The sequence below is a fragment of the Myodes glareolus genome, chromosome 4 (assembly GCF_982192425.1).
Source record: "Myodes glareolus chromosome 4, mMyoGla1.1, whole genome shotgun sequence".
NCBI classification, from domain to species: domain Eukaryota; kingdom Metazoa; phylum Chordata; class Mammalia; order Rodentia; family Cricetidae; genus Myodes; species Myodes glareolus.
Genome location: NC_142029.1, coordinates 111,128,386 through 111,147,275, shown reverse-complemented (window position 1 = coordinate 111,147,275; position 18,890 = coordinate 111,128,386). Strand labels below are relative to the sequence as shown.

At 47.5% G+C, this 18,890-nt stretch overlaps 1 protein-coding gene and 1 long non-coding RNA gene across 3 annotated transcripts in view; one reads left to right on the top strand and one right to left on the bottom strand.

The window, feature by feature from the left end:
* Piwil4 (piwi like RNA-mediated gene silencing 4) overlaps nucleotides 1-18,890 on the bottom strand; it is a 38,723-nt gene that overhangs the window by 5,955 nt on the left and 13,878 nt on the right. The window contains exons 1-9 of one of the 2 annotated variants that reach the window (XM_087905873.1): nucleotides 18,573-18,773; nucleotides 17,966-18,077; nucleotides 12,568-12,691; nucleotides 10,361-10,478; nucleotides 8,841-8,952; nucleotides 6,685-6,869; nucleotides 4,316-4,388; nucleotides 2,774-2,974; nucleotides 1,562-1,665 (exon numbers count right to left, since the gene is read on the bottom strand). In XM_087905873.1, the coding sequence (XP_087761999.1) occupies nucleotides 1,562-1,665; nucleotides 2,774-2,974; nucleotides 4,316-4,388; nucleotides 6,685-6,869; nucleotides 8,841-8,952; nucleotides 10,361-10,478; nucleotides 12,568-12,691; nucleotides 17,966-18,077; nucleotides 18,573-18,610 (1,067 nt within the window). In that variant the 5' untranslated portion in view covers nucleotides 18,611-18,773. Of the gene's footprint in view, nucleotides 1-1,561; nucleotides 1,666-2,773; nucleotides 2,975-4,315; nucleotides 4,389-6,684; nucleotides 6,870-8,840; nucleotides 8,953-10,360; nucleotides 10,479-12,567; nucleotides 12,692-17,965; nucleotides 18,078-18,572; nucleotides 18,774-18,890 lie in introns of those variants that run through there. The other variant, XM_087905872.1, reaches the window with a different exon arrangement.
* On the top strand, nucleotides 10,394-12,937 carry LOC148122434 (uncharacterized). Its single transcript, XR_015737757.1, has 2 exons — nucleotides 10,394-10,651; nucleotides 12,048-12,937. It is a non-coding gene; the product is annotated as an uncharacterized LOC148122434 (long non-coding RNA).

Below are 18,890 nucleotides of genomic sequence, written 5' to 3'. Positions count from 1 at the left end.
CGGGCAAGCAAGGTGTTTACTCTTCCTGTATCTTAAAAGTGCAGCTCCACACCTACCACTAATTTAATGGAGTAAATCAAACTGCTGAGACCAGGAAACAAAAAATTTTGTAAGCAGCTGCTATGGCCTCAAAACATATTATTTAATTAAAAATCCTGAAGCAATCCTAAGACTACAATGTAACAAGAGCCAGAAGCAATCCTAAGACTACAATGTAACAAGAGCCAGAAGCAATCCTAAGACTACAATGTAACAAGAGCCAGAAGCAATCCTAAGACTACAATGTAACAAGAGTCAGAAGCCTGTTGTAGGCTTTTCTACCCTTGCCCCGACTTTAACCGCCTTTTGCACGCCCCACACATGGAGCACGTCCAAGTGCTGACAAGGAAGAGAACTGCATGTACAGAAACATGCAGTTCAGGTTGCAATGCTGACGCTCTGATCCAACAGAGTCCCACAGAAGCCTTACGAACTAGTCAGTCACTCTCACCATTTAATGGGTAACTATGGGGCTTGTAGGTAACTAGACAATTGGGCCTCAGCTGCAGAGGGAAACGCAGACCAGGTAGAACTGAAAGCAGTCTGTTTTCAACGCTAAGGTGTTTTATACAGTGCACACAGCGCTTCTCCCCCACACTCAGAACAGCAGGCACAAGGCTTCCCAGCATTCAGGATCCAGGGATGCAGCTGGAGTAGAAACAATAACTCACCCCAGCGAACATGTGGAATGGCTTTAAACTGAGGCTTCATTTTACTCTACTAGTGCCATAGAATTCATTAATTTAACTATCAGCATTTAAAATAGGAGTAAATGATAAAGACCGGTATGCACATCATAAGTTCTTCAAAATGTAATTAAAAATCGGGTGGAGGAGCAGGCGAGGTGACTCAGAAGGTAAAGGCTCTCAACACCAAGCCTGACGATCCGAGTTCAATCCCAGGCCCCAGATGGTACCAGGAGAAAACCAGCTACTGTCTTCTCCTGCAAGTTGTCTTCTGACCCCCACACACCTTGGCATTTGTGTTTCCATACACATACATAAATTAATAAAATATTTTAGAGTGTAACAGAACAATAATGAGGTGAACTGATAAAGTACATTGAAAATATAATTAAACATCTATACCAATGGTTCTCAACCTTCCTAATGCTGAGGCCCTTCAATATAGTTCCTTATGTTGCAGTGACCCCAACCATAAAACTATACTACTTCATAATTGTTGCTGCTATTATTAATTGTAATGTAAATATCTGATATGCGAGTCCTGTGAGAGGGCTGCTTGGGGTCGCAACCCACAGGCTGAGAACCACTGGCCTATGCTATTAATATGTGCTACTTTAAACTTTAAAGCACATTCTAACAATAATTTTAACATATATATATGCACACATACATACATATACATATATTGGAGAATTTCATAATCTGTCCCTAGATGAAGGTAATGAATGGTTGCAAAGAGAGAGAATTGTAATTCTCCAGGGTAAACCACTGAGAGCTTATCCAGTCCAAAGTTGTCATCCCTAAACACATACTCACATAAGCAGTCCCAAAGGTACCTGGTGATCCTGGAGTTAATGCTGGCTACAAACCCGACAACTGCCACATCCTTGTTGAGGGCATCCCTGCAGATATCAACACCCACCACCATCAGGGACTTCAACTGTTAAATGAAGGCAGTCATGATTTAATGGCATGAGCGTATTTCCCCCAAACAACGGCATTTAAAAATCTCTCCAGTTAGCACATTATTCAAGTTAAGCTAGATGCCCAAGAAATCAAGCTCCAGATGGGACAGATGATTACACCAGACACCGAAGAAAGAAAGGTGGAGGAACATTATGATAGATACTTCACTGAAGGGCCTAAGTGGCCATCTGCCTTCTGGGAGTGGGTGACGGGCACAGGGGGACAAGGAAGGTGACAGTCCCTCCATCCTCTACCTGATCAGGAAGATCTGAAGATGAACCCCACTCCTGTTCTCCCGACTGCTGGCTGAGGCTCCTCACTTAGCTATGACCACATTCGCCATGGCTGAGGAGGTACGAGGGACAGGCCAGCATTGCTACTTCCCATCCTCACTCATCAGGCATCTGGTGAGTACCCACCACAGCGTGAGCAGTTCAGAGAGCAGGCTGTGTTCCCTCGGGGTGCAAGGCCACTCTGAAAGGGCACACTGTACTGGACATAGGTCCAGACAGCAGGCTATGTTCCCTCTGAGAAGGCACATTCCGCTGACCACACATCAAAGTAGAGACCATGGGACAGGGCTTAAAATGGCAGCCAGGAGAATCCAAATCAATCCTCTCCCAGTTCTGTGACACCTGCGAGTCTCTCCCATGAAGTTCATCAGCAGCTAAACAGAAGCTCCCTGAGAGGAGGGGTGTGCCTCACCCCCTTCTGGAACTGCTCTGCCAAGGCTTGTGCAATGCCTATCCCAGGGGAGCTCAACCACACACACACACACACACACACACACACACATCAGAAAGAGCGGACCACAGGGGATCACAGGTTTGCACGCCCATTGTATTAACAGCTAGAAGCAATTTGGATCCAACCGAAAGTATGCAGGAGACACTTGTGGGCTGCTTGCACACACCACAGCAATACATTCTCTAAGGAAACTGGGCATCTTCAGGAGATCTGAGAACTAGCCCTCTGCCCCCAAGCTATCAATGGGCAACTGAGACGCTGGGATCACATGATACTATCGCTAATAGGATCTGGAAACTATTGGTCACGACAAAGGAAACTGTGGCGGTCCTCACCGGAATCTCCACGGCCCACAGCTCGCCGCCAAGCTTGCAGGTCATCTGCATGGCAATCTTGGTGGCCACACTCATCATCATTCCTTGCTTAGTCAGCGTCCGGGACAGCACACACTGGCTTGGGGTCGGGCAGTCAGAGCTCAGGTATTTTTTAATGGAGTCATAGTAGTTCTTCTGATTAGAAGGCAGAATGCACATCACCTAAAAGCAAAATGACACCAGATCAAACCCAGCCACTTACTCTTTTGAACAGCTTATGGGCAACATGTAAATGTAGGTTCTGCAAACACCCTAGAGGCTATTTAAACACGCTCTGTCTCTGAACAGGTCTGGTGGGAGAGTCAGGACAAAAGCATGGATTCTCTAGATACCATCTGCCCTGTGTGCCCAAGAAGCAAAAACAAGCACGGCTGTGGATCCCTGATAAATGAATCCGTACCACTTGAAATGCCATTTCACTCGGCCAGTTTCCCTCCGATTGTACCCATCACCCTGGCAAAGTCAGCTAGCTATACAGGTATTCAAGCTGTGGATACAGCCATGATTCCTCCTCATCCTCTCCGGAACTGAATCATCTCCTTTTTCTTGCATGCTCTTTCTCCAAAGGTTAGCTGGCCACCCTGTGGTTCTGGGGTACAGAGGCCTTGTTTTTAGGACATTTGTATCAAGAGCAGTTGAGAGTAATGGGTACCCTGTGATGTACACTCAAAGGTTCCAAACAAAATATAGAAAATGTCAGGAACCCTGGGTTCTGGGAAAAATCGTGAGTTTTTGTGCAAAGCATGTTTGCAGTTTTCTTCACAGTTTTACGTTTATTAAATTTAATGCTCTTAGAGTGAGAATTATTTAATATACTATCCATTGAAGTGTGTGTGTGTGTGTGTGTGTGTGTGTGTGTGTGTGTGTGTGTAGCAGACAGAGATAACCGCAGCGGTCTGCAGGGAAACTTAACAGTCATGCAGGCAATTGCATGGCTCAGCTGTGGGGGCCCAGGCCTGAGAGATGAGTAAACTGCAAATTTTTATTGTAAATAGAAAGTTTTCTACTAACAGGGAGGCTAATCTTAACTTTCCTGGCGTGTGATAAAATCATGCTTAGGCCCCAGTCTGCAAAGTCAGCAATACATGCATGCAAAGAAGGAATAGAGACACACATACACATATACACAGGCAGGCAAACAAGAACCCATGCACACACGGGTGTGCATACAAGGGAGTAGGCACATACACAAGGGCATGCACACACCACATACACATGGGTACACACACACACACACACACACCCGGGCAAGCATCAGCTTCGGCCTCCAGGTCCCTGCCCTGCTTGAGCCCCTGTTCTGACTTCTTCAGTGATGAACTATGATGTGGAAGCATGACCAGACAAACCCCCTTCTCCCCAGTTGCTGTGGTCATGGTGTTTCATCACAGCAATAGTAGCCCTGACTAAGACAGACAGCATGTTCAGAACTTTTTTTAAGACTTCAGACCTAAGAAAGTATAAATAGTTTAAGCATCTAAAACCCAGAGCACAGGCCACACTCACCAGCTGAACATCAGGGTCTACGTGTAGCTGGATGGCTCGGAGGAACGCTGCCGGTCTTTCGTCTACTTTTATGCTACACAGAAAGATTAACTGTCCTTTAGTAACATGCGATCATGGGGCATTAGAAAAAATACTGATGGGCTCTTCAACAGACCAGCCACCTTATGAAAAAAAAAATCCTTAGAGGAAAATGAAAACCTCTCAAGTCTAGTTTCTCCAGTACATATGTCAAAATACTCAATGACCATTCGGTTAGCGTATTAAAATTGGTATAAGTAGAAATTTTCTCAATTGTACAGAATCCCCTTAGTTAATAGTTCTGCTACTCAAAAATGGGTTAAACATGAACTTCTGAAACTTCAAACCCATAACTTAAAATGTCTGAAGCAGGACTGAGATTTGCAAAATGCCTCAGGAATCAATTAATGGCCAAGGTTTTCGACTAATCCACACAAATCTCAAAAGAGGTGGTGGCGGCCGTGTTTGGTCTTCCCTGGAAACAGTCTGTCAGTCAGCAAGTATTTTCAATTACATAATTGTATCAGGGGCCAGAGGTTACAGGGTGGGCATTGACCAGTCTAGTCTCTGTACATGAAATAAAATTGTCTGCTCCCCATAGGCAGTGGGGAGGAGGGAGAGGAAGAATCTCAGTGCTCAGTGGCCTCAGTGCCGGAGGCACTCCTGTCCTCTCCCAACAGCCACCTGAAGGACTGTAAGCCCTGCTTCAGTAAGTCAGTGGTTTGGACTTTCCCAATGCCAACCCTCACACCCTAGCTCAGACACATGCATTGACACCAGGTAGACATTTTAGATGAAAGAGGCCGGGCATGTGACTCTAGCAGGCAAATGATACTGCACAGATGAGAAAAAGTGGAATAAAATAAAGGCTTCCATATAAGAAAAGTCCAAAGTCATATGGGCACAGACTTGCTCGCTGAACCTGTGTGACCCACAGACTGTCCGAGCAGCCCAGGTTTGCTGACTGTGGCGGCGACCTCTTTCCTGCTGTGTTAACTCCTAGCGTAGAGACACCAGAGAAGGGGGAACCCAAATCTGATGACTTGTCAGCAGATGCGGTGAGAAGAGGAAAATTCTAATGTGGTTTTAAGAGGAGACTTTGGGAAGAGCTGTGGCTTTGGATGCTACACATGCTGCTGACGTAATTAGTTAGTGTTTGCGGAGTAACTTCCCACAAGACGGTAAGAATGAGCCTGGCTCCCGACAAGTACATCAAGGTCAATTCCAGGGCTAAACGATATACAGTTCTGAGCTTGACTGTGTCTGTACCCATGTAAGTCTAAGTCCCTTTCTTCTTCATTCCTGGCAGCCACCCGAGGATCTAGTGCACCGGAGTTACTCAACACGCCACAAGGATGACCTTGGCTTTTCGTTTGTCAGAAAGCTTCCCTGACACGCATCTTACCATAACTTTGGGAAGCCTAAGTGCTACCAAGTCAGCCAGGAAGTGCAACGCTCCCTTTTTAATATCATGTTTGCTGTTAAGTTTTATAAACAACTGGCCTGAAGGGTCACAGCAGAGAAGACACCACGTGGACCATTCACAATGTAGACCAACTGACAGCGAAAGATTCGGAGGGAATGAGACTCACCCATAAAACAAACTTTAACAAAGATAGTAACATGTATTTTAGGGTTCTTAAAGATTTACGTATTTTTGCTTTCTGTACATGAGTGTTTTGTCTGCATGCATGCCTGTGTGCCGGGTACCTTAAGAGGCAAGAAAAAGCCATCAAATCCCCTAGAACTTGAATTACCTACACACGTGAGCAGCCATGTGAGTGCTGGGAACTGAACCTGGTCCCAGTGCTCTCAACTGCAGAGCCATCTTCAGCTCCCAAATTTTAGCTTTATAAAACAATTAAATAAATATAAAGTCTATCTTCTTGTGACTATTTTTGACTTTTTAAGAAATATTGCTCCCCTCCCCCCAAACAGAAACATTGACGGTGGCCTGGAGAGATGGCCCACAAGTTAAGAACACGCATTTTCTTTCAGGGGGCCGAAGTTCATTTCCTAGCGCTCCCATTGGGTAACTCAGAACCACTTCCTGACCCCACCTCTGCCTTCCACTGCCATACACATTATTTTATACAGTCAATTTTTTAAAAATAAACATTACTAAAATGAATGCTTTTTTTTGAGACAGGGGTTATCTGTGTAACAGTCCTGGCTGTCCTGGAACTCACTTTGTAGACCAGGCTGGCCTTGAACTCTGCCTCTGTCTCCCTCTGGGATTAAAGGTGTGCGCCACTACCACCTTGTTTAAAATGAATGGCTTATAAATATGCCAGGCATTATTTTCAACTTTCAAACCAAATTAATATTCACAAAGTTCACCGTATCCTCACATTTTGGGGTAGCTCACGTTAAATCCCATGGGCCCGCCAACTCTCCTCAAGCAGCTCAGGAGGCCTTCGATCAGGTTCTCAGCCCTGCTGCAGCATATGACCATCCATCTGTTCAAAGGCTCAGAACTCAAAACTCTGCAGGAGCGCATATCCTTGGACCAATCAGCAGCAGACGTGGGGTGACACTGAGGAAAACCGAGGTCCCGAAAGGGCCGAAGTTATTCAGAGAGCGATTTAAAAACGCTTGTCACAAGAACAGCTAAAGGTTATGGGTGAGACACTATGCCTCTCTCAGGACACACGGGTTTCCTGGATGCAGAGGCATCGGGAGTCAGGCAAGGTCTGATGGGTCCAGTGTAGGTCACCGTGGATGGGACATACTGCTGGTGTCTGACTGAAAAAGAGACCTTGGCGTTCCCTTCCACCTGTTTGTCTTTTCTCAGAGACACTAGGGTTGCAGGCTGTCCCCTTGGGACTTCTTTTTTTTTTTTAAATATTTATTTATTTATTTATTGTGTATACAATATTCTTTCTGTGTGTATGCCTGAAGGCCAGAAGAGGGCACCAGACCTCATTACAGATGGTTGTGAGCCACCATGTGGTTGCTGGGAATTGAACTCGGGACCTTTGGAAGAGCAGGCAATGCTCTTAACCACTGAGCCATCTCTCCAGGCCCCCTTGGGACTTCTTGCTTAGAGCATTCAAAAGGATGACTATGGACGCTCTAAAGTTCACTGTGCTCTGGTAGATTAGGCCCACAGGCAGGTGAGACTTTTAGTGAGGAACAGCTACACAGCAGAGCAAAGAGGCCGACAGTGGTTTCACACGTGTGCTTGTGTGCATGTTTGTGTGTGTTCAAAGCCCCAGGCATCCCAGTGGGGAGGATACAGGTGTAACTGCTACACCTAGCTCTCCATGGCTGCCGGGGATCTGAACTCAGGATCGACTGAACCATCACTCAGGGCCAAGGCTACTAGTCTCTGCAGAAGCAACGTGATGTTTCTCAGTTTTTACAAACTGAAGATTGGCAGCAGACAGAAGTGCTGAGAGTCAGGCGGCAGCGAGGACAAGGTTAGAATGCTTTGTCATAGCCGAGCACTGAGCGCCAGTCACGGCCCTCTGCATCAGGTGTATGGCTGGGACGGAGTGACAGGAAACTTAACACACAAACGGTAGCGAAGGCTGACCCGTCTATGTGCTTACGCTGGGAACCACGTTCATTCCCGTGTGCAGTGAGCCCTGCTCGCTGACCGCACTGCTGCTGTTGCTCTGTGGAGACCACAGTCCAGGACAGTCCTCAGACCTTTAGTTCACTTGAACCGTAGGGCCTGGCTTCAGAAAAGGCGTAGGTCAAGAAGCTGATAACACAGCCGTCTGTAATCAAGTGGCCATCGACATTTTGATGCCCCTTTCATTTCTTCAACCAAAGCCTAGATGACGTGTGATTTCTTTGTTCATGCCTCAGCCCACTTCTGCCCAAGCACCGTGTCCAGGGGTGAGGTCTGTATGAATCACTGGCCATCTATGTGAAACTGGACAACGTCAGCTGTTAAAGTCACCCTCTCTCCGTTAGGATTTACCTGGGTGATCATGCTTGCTTGTTTTATGTACGTAAGAGTGACCGCTGCTCACAGGCAGCCATGTGTGATTTGCAATGGTTTGAAACAGCAATTATAAAAGTACCTGAACAGCCAGGTCGTGGTAATACACACCTATTATTCCAGCACTCAGCGGGCAGAGGCAGTGGATCTCTGTGAGTTTAAGGCTGGCCTGGTCTACAGAGCAAGTTTAGGACTAGCTCCATAGATACTAAGAAACCCTGTTTTAAATAAAGGAAGGAAGGAAGGAAGGAAGAAGGAAGGAAGGAAGGAAGGAAGGAGAGAGAGAGAGAGAGAGAGAGAGAGAGAGAGAGAGAGAGAGAGAAAACCAAAAGTAAAAACAAAACAAAACTGAGCCATGCCCATTGGATACCACTAAGTCCACACAACTAAACTGACACCAAAGAGAAAACCAAAAGAAACTCAAAGTCTTAGGACAAAGACAGGAAAGGCCATGGCCTAACACATACGCCAAACCCCATCACCCTGGTAAGTGAGTCATCGTACACATTTTCAAACAAACCCTTCCAAATGAAAAAAAAAAAAAAGGCAGCTCACTGTGTGGTCCTGCAGCAGTATTTTCTCAGAGGGAACGACTCGGCCAGTCAGGGAGAGCTGGCTTCCAAACTGCAGCCCCCAGCTCTCAAGCTCAAAGCGAGCCATTTGGTTCCTGTAAACAAAGTCATTTCCAGTCAGTGTACCTCTGCTGAGGGCTTTTAAATATCACAGGTACAATATTATTGTGTCATTACTGCTGAATCATTCAGGGGTGATTTTCTATCCTTTAGAGCTTCTGGCTTCTATTTCTCATGATATCTATAATATATATATATATTATATATATATATATATTATATATATATTGTGTCAAACACTGTGCCCACAGAGGACAGGAAGGGAGGGGAGGCTTGCAGTGGGGCACAGGGGTTCCAAGGCAAACCCAGTTTCACTGTATGATGACCCTGAGCAGGTTTTCTGAAGGGCACAATGTAGATACTGTTAGATACTGTATCATACACTTGTAAAGATTAAAAATGGCAAGACGTATCGTTCACAGCAGGGCTGCCTGCTGCTGCCAATGAGATACCATCCCAGAATAAACCATTTACCAGAGGCATTATGTGGAGTTGGTATATACAGATTTCTCCTGGGAACTATGTTGGCCTGGGAGCAGATGGGGAAGGATAAAGGATGGGAAGCAGGAATATAGCTTTATCTTTCAGATGAGACATTGCTGTGGTCTGCCCCTCTGAACGCTGTGAATCCATTTTATCACCATGATTAATAAAGAAGCTTCTTTGGCCTATGGCAGGGCAGAATACAGTTAGGCAGAGAAACCAAACTGAATACAGGGAGAAAGAAGGCGGAGTCAGGCAGATGTCATGTAGCCGTCAAAGTAGCAAGATGTGAGGCAACAAACCACGAGCTTCATAGTAAAATATAAAATAACAGAAATTGGTTAATTTAAGATGTAAGAGCTAGCCAGAAATATGCCTGAGCCTTTAGCCAAACAGTGTTGTAATTAATAAAGTTTGTGTGTGATTATTCAGTCTGGGCATCCAGGAAAGGAAAAAGCAGACAGTTTACAAACCATGGCTACGGTACATGTGAACCCACTGTGGGGTGGCTACCTGTTCTAGACTAGTCTATCAGTGTGGAAAGAGGAGGGGCTCAGGGGCCTTCACTCCTCCTCCTGGTGCCTTGGGCAGTCAATGGCTGCTGGGAGAGGGGAATCATACTCCTCAGTGGCGTGGACACTGGTGAATTGTCCTTGATCAGATACCCACACACACTTCTGTAGGCAGCTCAAACTAAATACAATGAGACACCAGAAAGGCGTGGAAGTAAGAGGGTTTCTTGGGAAGAGGTTCAGTGGGACAGACAAGAACAATAGCAGACTATGACCAAAGAACATTATATAACATTATATATGCGTATATTTCATGTACTTGAAATTATTAAGAAATAAATATTTTTAAGACACAAAAAATAATTTAGCTTCAGAAAACTCATAGGCTACACTTGGTGGGAGGAGAACTGGGGAGGCCAGCCTGGTCAAGAGAACCTGTAGCCTGTACCTCTGGATGTCATCCACAAGCCGGGCCAGTTGCTGCTGCCGCGCCATAGGACTGAGCCGAGTTTCTTCAGCCACTGCCCTCATCAGGTGGAAATCTGAGGTTGCCTGGCTAGACATGCCTGAGAGGGGCGGGCAAAGAGAGCAGAGAATGAGACAGACAGAAGGGCTGGGCCCTTGGGCAAGATTCCTGTCTACGGAGCACTGCACAGAAGGAGGCAAGCCTGGGCTCATTACAGTTCTCATAGCTGAGTGCGGTGGCACACAGGAGTTCTGGGCCAGCCTGGGCTACAAAGTGAGTACAAGGCCAGTCTAAGTTACATGGTGAAACGCTCTCCTCTCTGCAGTGCGATGTTTTTGCTCTTTTCTCTTCTGGCTATTTCTTTTCTTTCATTTTTTTTTTGGGGGGGGGGAGACTTTTTGAGGAGTCTGCCACCCAGCTCCCCAAATAAACAACACACGGAGACTTACTCTTAGTTATGAGTACTCGGCCTTGGCTTGTTTCTATCCTGGCTACCTTTTGCCTCTGGTTTTTTTCCTTTTCTCACTTCTGTAAATCTTACTTTCACTTTTCCTCCATGGCTGCCTGTGTGGCTGGGTGCCTGGGTGCCTGGGTGCCTGTGTGCCTGGGTGGCTGGGTGCCTGGGTGCCTGGGTGGCTGGGTGGCTGGGTGGCTGGGTGGCTGGGTGCCTGTGTGCCTGTGTGCCTGGGTGGCTGGGTGGCTGGGTGCCTGTGTGCCTGGGTGGCTGGGTGGCTGGGTGGCTGGGTGCCTGGGTGGCTGGGTGGCTGGGTGGCTGGGTGGCTGGGTGCCTGTGTGCCTGTGTGCCTGGGTGGCTGGGTGGCTGGGTGCCTGTGTGCCTGGGTGGCTGGGTGGCTGGGTGCCTGTGTGCCTGTGTGCCTGGGTGGCTGGGTGGCTGGGTGGCTGGGTGCCTGTGTGCCTGGGTGGCTGGGTGGCTGGGTGGCTGGGTGCCTGTGTGCCTGGGTGCCTGTGTGCCTGGGTGGCTGGGTGGCTGGGTGGCTGGGTGGCTGGGTGGCTGGGTGGCTGGGTGGCTGGGTGGCTGGCCCCTGATGTCACATTCCCTCATTGCTCCTCGTCTTCCTCGGTTCCCCTGCTATTTATTGTCTCTGTCTGCCAGCCCCACCTACCCTTGCTCCTGCCTCGCTATTGGCCATTCCGTTCATTATTAGGACCACCAGGTGTTTTGGACAAGCAAAGAATCACAGCTTCAAAAAGTTAAACAAATGCAACATAAGCAAAAGTACACCTAAAAATAATATTCCCCAACACACACACCTCCCTCCCCCCACAAAGAAGTTTTGGGCTGGAGAGATGACTCAATTGTTGAGAGCACTTGTTACTCTTCCGGGGGACCCAGGATTGATTCTCAGAACCACAGCTTATAACCATATGTAACTCCAGTCCTAGGGAATACAATACCCTTTCTGACCACCTTGGGCACCAGAAACACATGTGATACACATAGGCAAATCATCTGTATACATAAAGTAAAATAAATAAATTTGGGGGCTGGAGAGATGGCTCAACAGGTAAGAACATTGGCTCAGGCAGACACTCGGGCAGGTTCTACCACACGGTGAGAACCGACACCTGCGCTCTACCACACGGTGAGAACTGACACTCGGGCAGGCTCTACCACACGGTGAGAACTGACACCTGCGCTCTACCACAGGGTGAGAACCGGCACCTGCGCTCAACCACGCGGTGAGAACTGACACCTGCGCTCTACCACGCGGTGAGAACCGACACCTGCGCTCTACCACACGGTGAGAACTGATACTCAGGCAGGCTCTACTACACTTTTTGGAATTTTTGGAACTACACACAATTGCTTTTTGGAAACTGCTGCATGAAGAAAGTAAGGGTCACTCTGATCTCAACAAAATAGCCTGGTCAAAAAAAAAAAAGAAAAAAAAAGAAAAGAAAGAAATGTCACATGATTTCTTCGACTCGTAAACTCCACAAACACAGCAAAAAAGCAGGTTGGCCTCTGGAACTTAAGCAGAGGCTGCTGTGACATCAGCCTACAAGCAGACTGCGTGTAGAAAAGAGGTCCCAGAGGATATCTCCTCCTCCCACTCACCCAGCTATTGTCTACGCCACTTAAAGGGCCCCTTGTCCCTAGCTACAGGAGCACTCCGGCATTCAGCTAACGTAAGGGGAGGCCAGTGGAGCTCGCACATGAAGCTCACCTGTGAGAAAGCAGAGCTCCGGGATCAGGTGGACCATCCGAGGCTCCGCGTTATCATTCCTCTTTCTTTTCAGCAGACTAACAAGCACTGGCTGATTTAGGTCAGATAAAGTGATATTGTATTGCTATAAAACACAAGACAAAGGAGAGGACAGCAAATGTGGGTACAGAGCCGAGGGGCATCCTCGGTTACATCAACACCCCCCGCCCATGGGTCACTAAGTAAACCTTTCTACTACTTCTTACAACTTTCTTTCCAGGACTCATTTTTTTTCGACCTTTAATTATCATTTATTTTTAATTACATTTTAATTTAGTGTACTATATTGTGTGTATGCTTGTGTGCGTGTAAATGCATTGAAGTCACAACACAGCTGTGTAGTCTGTTATCTCCTCCCATATGTGGATCCTGAAAATTCAAATTGAGATCACTGAGGCTTGGCAGACAGCGTCTTTACCTGCTGGGCCATCTCCCTGGCCTTTGTTACCCTTTAGACTGCAACGCCAGTTCTAAGACTTACTCCCCTACTTCCTCTGGGTTTCCTCCAGATTCAGAACAGCCCTCAGCTGTCTGTATACACACTATGGCTGAAGCATATGCCCATGGTTTTAGGCATCGAAACTCACCTTAGCAATGTCTACACACAAGCTGCAGGCCAAGGCTACAGTGTACTCAGTTTCCCGAAAGAACAAAGGGGTCTCTGATACCCAGGATGGGTATATGCAGGATGGTAGAGGCAGCTCAGAACTGACAAGAGGGAATTTGAAACCCAGCTTTTCTGTCCACCTTTACTCTGTGAAATGAGGATGCTAGCAGTTCCCAGGTGAAAGAGTCAACCGTTATGCGGTTTACGATGAGTCCTCGGCAGCTGGTTGGTCATACTCCTCTCTGTCCCCTTCCTAAACTTGAATTTCACCTTGCCAAAGGCCCATTTCCAAAGGCGAATTAAGACTAACTTCCAGTATAACTAATGACAGGCTAGAATTATACAGTTACAAGCTACAAAGTACCCCGGTGTTGGGAATATTATTTTCTGGTATGTTACTTTTGTTTATGTTGTGTTTGTTTAACTCTGTGAAGCTGTGATACTTTGTCTCGAACACCTCATGGTCTAATAAAGCTCTGAACGGCCAACAGCGAGGCAGGGGAAAGGATAGGCAGGGCTGGCAGGCAGAGAGAATATACAGAAGGAGAAACCTGGGAGAAGGGGATTGGAGGAGGAGTAGACCGAGAAGGAGGAGGGCACAGATGCAGCCACTCGGCTACACAGCCATCCGTGGAGTAAGAGTAAGATTTACAGAAGTAGAAAAGGGGAGAACACAGGGGCCAAAGGGTAGACAGGCTAATATAAGGTAAGGAAAGTGGGCAAGAAACAAGCCAAGCTAAGGCTGGGTGTTTGTAAATAAGAATAAGAATCCATGTGTGATTCATTTGGGAGCTGGGTGGCAGGCCCCCCAAAAGAGTCCAAGGAGCATAACATCAAATTACAACACCCGGAGAATTATGTTTTACTGGCCGTCACAATTATAATTAAGGGCATAATATACAAACTTTTCTCTAGTCCAATAAGGACTTTTATTCTTTAGGATAAAAACCAATTCAGGAATATGGGGTCCCAGTCTCAAGCACAGCAAATGCTGGGAGAAAACGCTCAGAGCAGCCTTTCTTGGAACTTTACTGGTTCAGTATAGGAGGCTGGAGCGCTTTCTTCCTCTCAGGAATTAAGGTGGACACAGAAACCGAAGAGAAACAGCCCTTGACCCTTGACTTTTCTGGTGACTACATCATCTACATAGCAAAGCTGCACACGTGACAGGGGACGGGCCCTGCATGACCCCTCACAACAAAGCCGCAAGGAACCAGACAGTTCCTGAGGGCTCCACCGTAGCAGGGCTGGGATTGAACCCTTCACTCTGCGCCACACCACAGGGTGCTGGGCTTAAGCTGGTGAGTCAAGGGAGCTTTGTGAAGGGGTCCAAGAACAGAGCTTCGTGAAGGGGTCCAACTTCAAGAACAGAGAGAAGTCAAGAGTAATAGAATCCTACAGAACAGCTCTGCCAAACCCCAGGCCACTTCAGGAAGAGGGTTTTCTACTCGTGGTGCAAGGCCAAGTATTCCTGACGTGGCTGCCCAAAGGTAGATTTTCACCTTCTCCCTGAACCCAATTTTCTGAGAATTTTCAAATTTCCGCTTTGAAACTAAAGAGAAATTTAGCCTGCATTTACTAGTTCAGAAAGTAGGACGTTTGAAATCTAACATGATTCTGTCTCATTTCCTCCTTAACTATACAGAGATGCCAATTCACCACAAGAAAAAGGAACGGGTCTTTCCATGGTGCCCTTTTTGGAAAATGACAGGTCCTAAAATACATTTGCTCAAATAAGAACCAATTTGCTGATGTGGTGAAAGAACCCAGCCGTTTAAGGGAGTCCAGGTTTAGAGCACAAACTCGGAGCAAGCATTACGCACGAGATACCTTACAAGCCACCGTGCAATCAGCGCTCCAAACGCCTCCGCGGCTCTAAAGAAAATGTGCCTCAGAGACAATGCCATCCACTCATGCTTGCTCGCCTTCTGCATGAGTAACAGCAAAGCCAGGAAGCTTGTCGCAGAGCAGGCAGCCCTCGACCCTGAAGCAACAGCCTGACCTAGTGATAGAAGGGAAAGGTACGGTGGCTTCACGCAGGTATCTCGGGAACACGCACAGAAAATGGGCCATTTGTGACGAGCAAGTAGGCAGGAATGCGACAGGATGGCTGAGTCGGGGAAACTGAGGGAGATGAGGCTACAAGTTGGATGGGCCACACTGTGATTCTACAGAGATGAGAACGAGGAGGGTAGCAAGGGTCTCCACCACCTGCCTGTGCACACAGTGTGCAGAAATTAGGCTAAAGGCACTGGCAGCTCTACACCGTGCTTGCTCTGACACGGCACCATGGCGGTCGGCACGGCTCCGTAACAGCGAGTTTAGTTAGGGCCCTCACTGAGCTCTGAGCGTAGTGCTTGGCCTAAGATACACAGAGGCGCAGCTCCTCATTCCCAGGCTTATGTGCTAAACACACACCTGGGCAGTATTTACAGAATGCTTTCTCCGGTGGCCGAGACAGGAGAGACGTGAAGCAAGGAGACCACATCACCTACCCTAGTGGGGCCCCACATTAATGCGGTGGACTAGGCTAGGGAGGTCCCCAGAGAGGAGGTGATGGGAAAGGCAGAGAGCTCATCCCGGACAGCTCACTGAGGAGGTGAGGGAAGGAGGAGGAGGAAGAAAGCAAATGGTTTTCCAGCTGCAATGCACGCTTCTAAGAAGTGAGGGAGTAAGAGGGAGTGAGAGACCCGACGGAGGCTGACGTGGGACATTCAGGCAAATACACACTCAGGGAATGGAAGTGAGTGTGCAGTTCAGAAACAGAGGCAAGGCGAAATGACTGGACCTGAGCAGACTCGGATTACGACGGGGAGAGCACCATAGGATGGAGGAGCCATAGATGGCCCTTAAGGAGCCACAGATGGTCCTTAGGAAGGAAGAAAACAATGTCAAAAGAGACTGACACAGATCAACCTGAAACTCAGAGGACAGTCACAAAGGATGTGACCAAAGGGTTAGACAGGTGGGCGTGGCCATAGATGATTAATATCATTATAATATACAAAACAGCACTGTTAATGTAATCAGCCATTCCTGTCAGCGTGGATGCCAGGATGCATTCCCCCTGTCTGGCTATAACTTTCTCCGCCAGTCAGTTTTTTACCTCCCTCCACTCTGCCCTTCCTGGTTTCTGACAACTTCTGATGCACTAGTTAAACCAAAAGACCAACTGTTTCAGATTCCAGAGAAAAACTGCTGTGTGTGCCTTTCTGTGCCCCACTCCTTTCACTTAACACAGTGATCTCAGGGTCACAAGGTTACCGTGGAGATGTGCTAACTATCTACCTATGAAAAAACAAAACAATTACTGACAAGGAGGGGAGAAAAGAGCCACTGAAAGCCACTTAGGCTAAGAAAGGGTGAGTGACTTAGCCCCTCATGGTGCTATTTCTGCAGAAACAGAGCCAGAGGCATGACCAGCGGCTCTTCCAGGAGGAGGAACTGAAGAGGACCTGCGGCCACCACAGCCATCTTCCGAAAGTGGCTAAGGAGGAAAAGAACATTTCCGGGAGATGTGTGAGGGTCAAGACTACTTTCTGTTTATTAACTCCTCTGTGAGACTGGAGAGGCCTACCCAACTGCAGAGAAAACACCTCTGCCTGGAAAGAGAGGACAACAGGTGTGTGAAAGACCATGGAGCTTCCAGAGGCAGCAAGAGAGTCTGCCAATGAATTGCACCTAAGTGTCCGCTACGGAACAGGAACTCAGGCGACAACCCAAGGTGTCCAGAATAGTTCAAAGCAGCCAGACAGTGATGGCCCATGCTTTTAAACCCAGCACTGGGGAGGCAGAGTCAGGCAGATCTCTGTGAGTTCGAGGCCATCCTGGTCTACAAAGTCAGGGCTGTTACACTGAGAAAAACAAAACCAAAAAAAAAAAAAAAAAGTTCACAGGCAAGAGAGAGGGCAGACCCTGTCCCCAGCAATGAAGCAATGAATGAGTTCAGGGATAGCAGGCCTTCTGAATCAGCACCACAGGCCCCCAGGGGACGCACTGTCTAACTGAGGGCTGAAGGTTCTCCAGGAAACTTATCCAGGAAGAGGAAGTGATATACATGAACATGCACCGGACAGAGGCTGAGTCAGGAGCCACAAAAGCCAGGACTCCCCACCCACAATGCTTTGGAAGATGGGGTTGGGGGTCGCCAGATCAAAACACCACAGGATGCCTACAACTGTCTCTTAAGGCAATGGAATCACGGAAACAATAAAGCTCGGGTGTAACATGATCAGATATGATTTTAAGGCCGATTACTACAGAAAGAAAGAATACAGGAGCCAAGCCAGAGACAACGAGGATGGATAAGGGACAAGTAGAGGATTGTGTAGGGGGCGGACTCGCCCTGGCAGTTCAGGGAATTCGGGAAGAGTGCTGTGGTCTACATTTGTGAAATGTCCCCTACAGACGCCAGTATTTGAACATTTGATACCCAGCTGGAAGCCTTGTTTTAGAAGGTTGTAGGAGCTTTGGGAGGTGGGGCGACATGAAGTGGGTCACGGGGTGGGGGCGGTCCTGAGGTTTTATAGACCAGCTCCATGTCTGGTGCATTCTGCAGTGTGACCAGCCAGCTTCCTACCGTGCCCAGTACCCCCCTACCCACTTCTTCCTCACCACAGAGGAACTGTAAACCAGAAGAAACCAGTCTCCCCTCACCCTGTCTCTTGTAGGAAAGGTCACAACCACAGGAGAAGTAATTAAAACAGAGAATGTGGTCTCTAGGTTAAGAAGGGAGGCAAGAAGCATGCCTACCTGCTTGTAGTAATCCACGTACGTGATCTCAGAGCCGTCCCTCTTCTGAAAGGCTTGTGTGGGCTTCACAGACCAGTCGATGTCGTCAATACGGTATGTTTTGTTGTTGTATCTGGCAAATTTGAGACACTCTGAAGACACTTTGCCAAATCACCCTTAGGGTATATGGCTACCACACTACAGACTTGAGCTAACTCAAAATACAAGATCCACTCCTGAGGTTATGGAAGGCACACTATAAACATAGTCACACCTTTGTACCACACAACCAGCTCCTAACCGAGGAGAATGTGGATTCTTCAGATTTCTGCATTCTAACTGATACACTCAGCAAGTCAGAACCCACAGTGTTTGTCCTACTGACAGACTCTAGTTCCAGGTAAGTCATTCTTAAATTCCCAATGATGAAATCCCATTCGGCTTCCCTGCCCTCTTCTGGGGTCATTTATTAATTCCCTGGTAGTTTTCATGTGTATATGTATATATACATACATATATATACATATACATATATATATATATATATATATATATACACACACACACTCAATACATCTGGCCAATCACACAATTCTGGAATCCTGATGATTTCTCATCTTGGACTGACCCTCTGCCAAACAAGAACCAGTGAACGAGCTGGACCATTCTAAGCTCCTTTTCTCTTCAGCACTATGATCTCCTGTGGCCTGGCCTGCAGCAGAAACCTCCAAGGCAGGTTTCCCAGAGCTCCAGGTACCATAAAAGGTGTCTGCAAGCGTGTGGGAGGCTAAAGCATCAGAATATACACGGGAGGGCAGAGGAAGCATTCCTGTGCCCGGCAAGGCGAAATCCAGCCTGGCTGCCCCTCTGTGGCTCTGCCCAGGAAACCACCTCTAAGATGAAATTCCAGACTAGGCTAGTTGGTCACTGAGATGGTCCAGAAAGG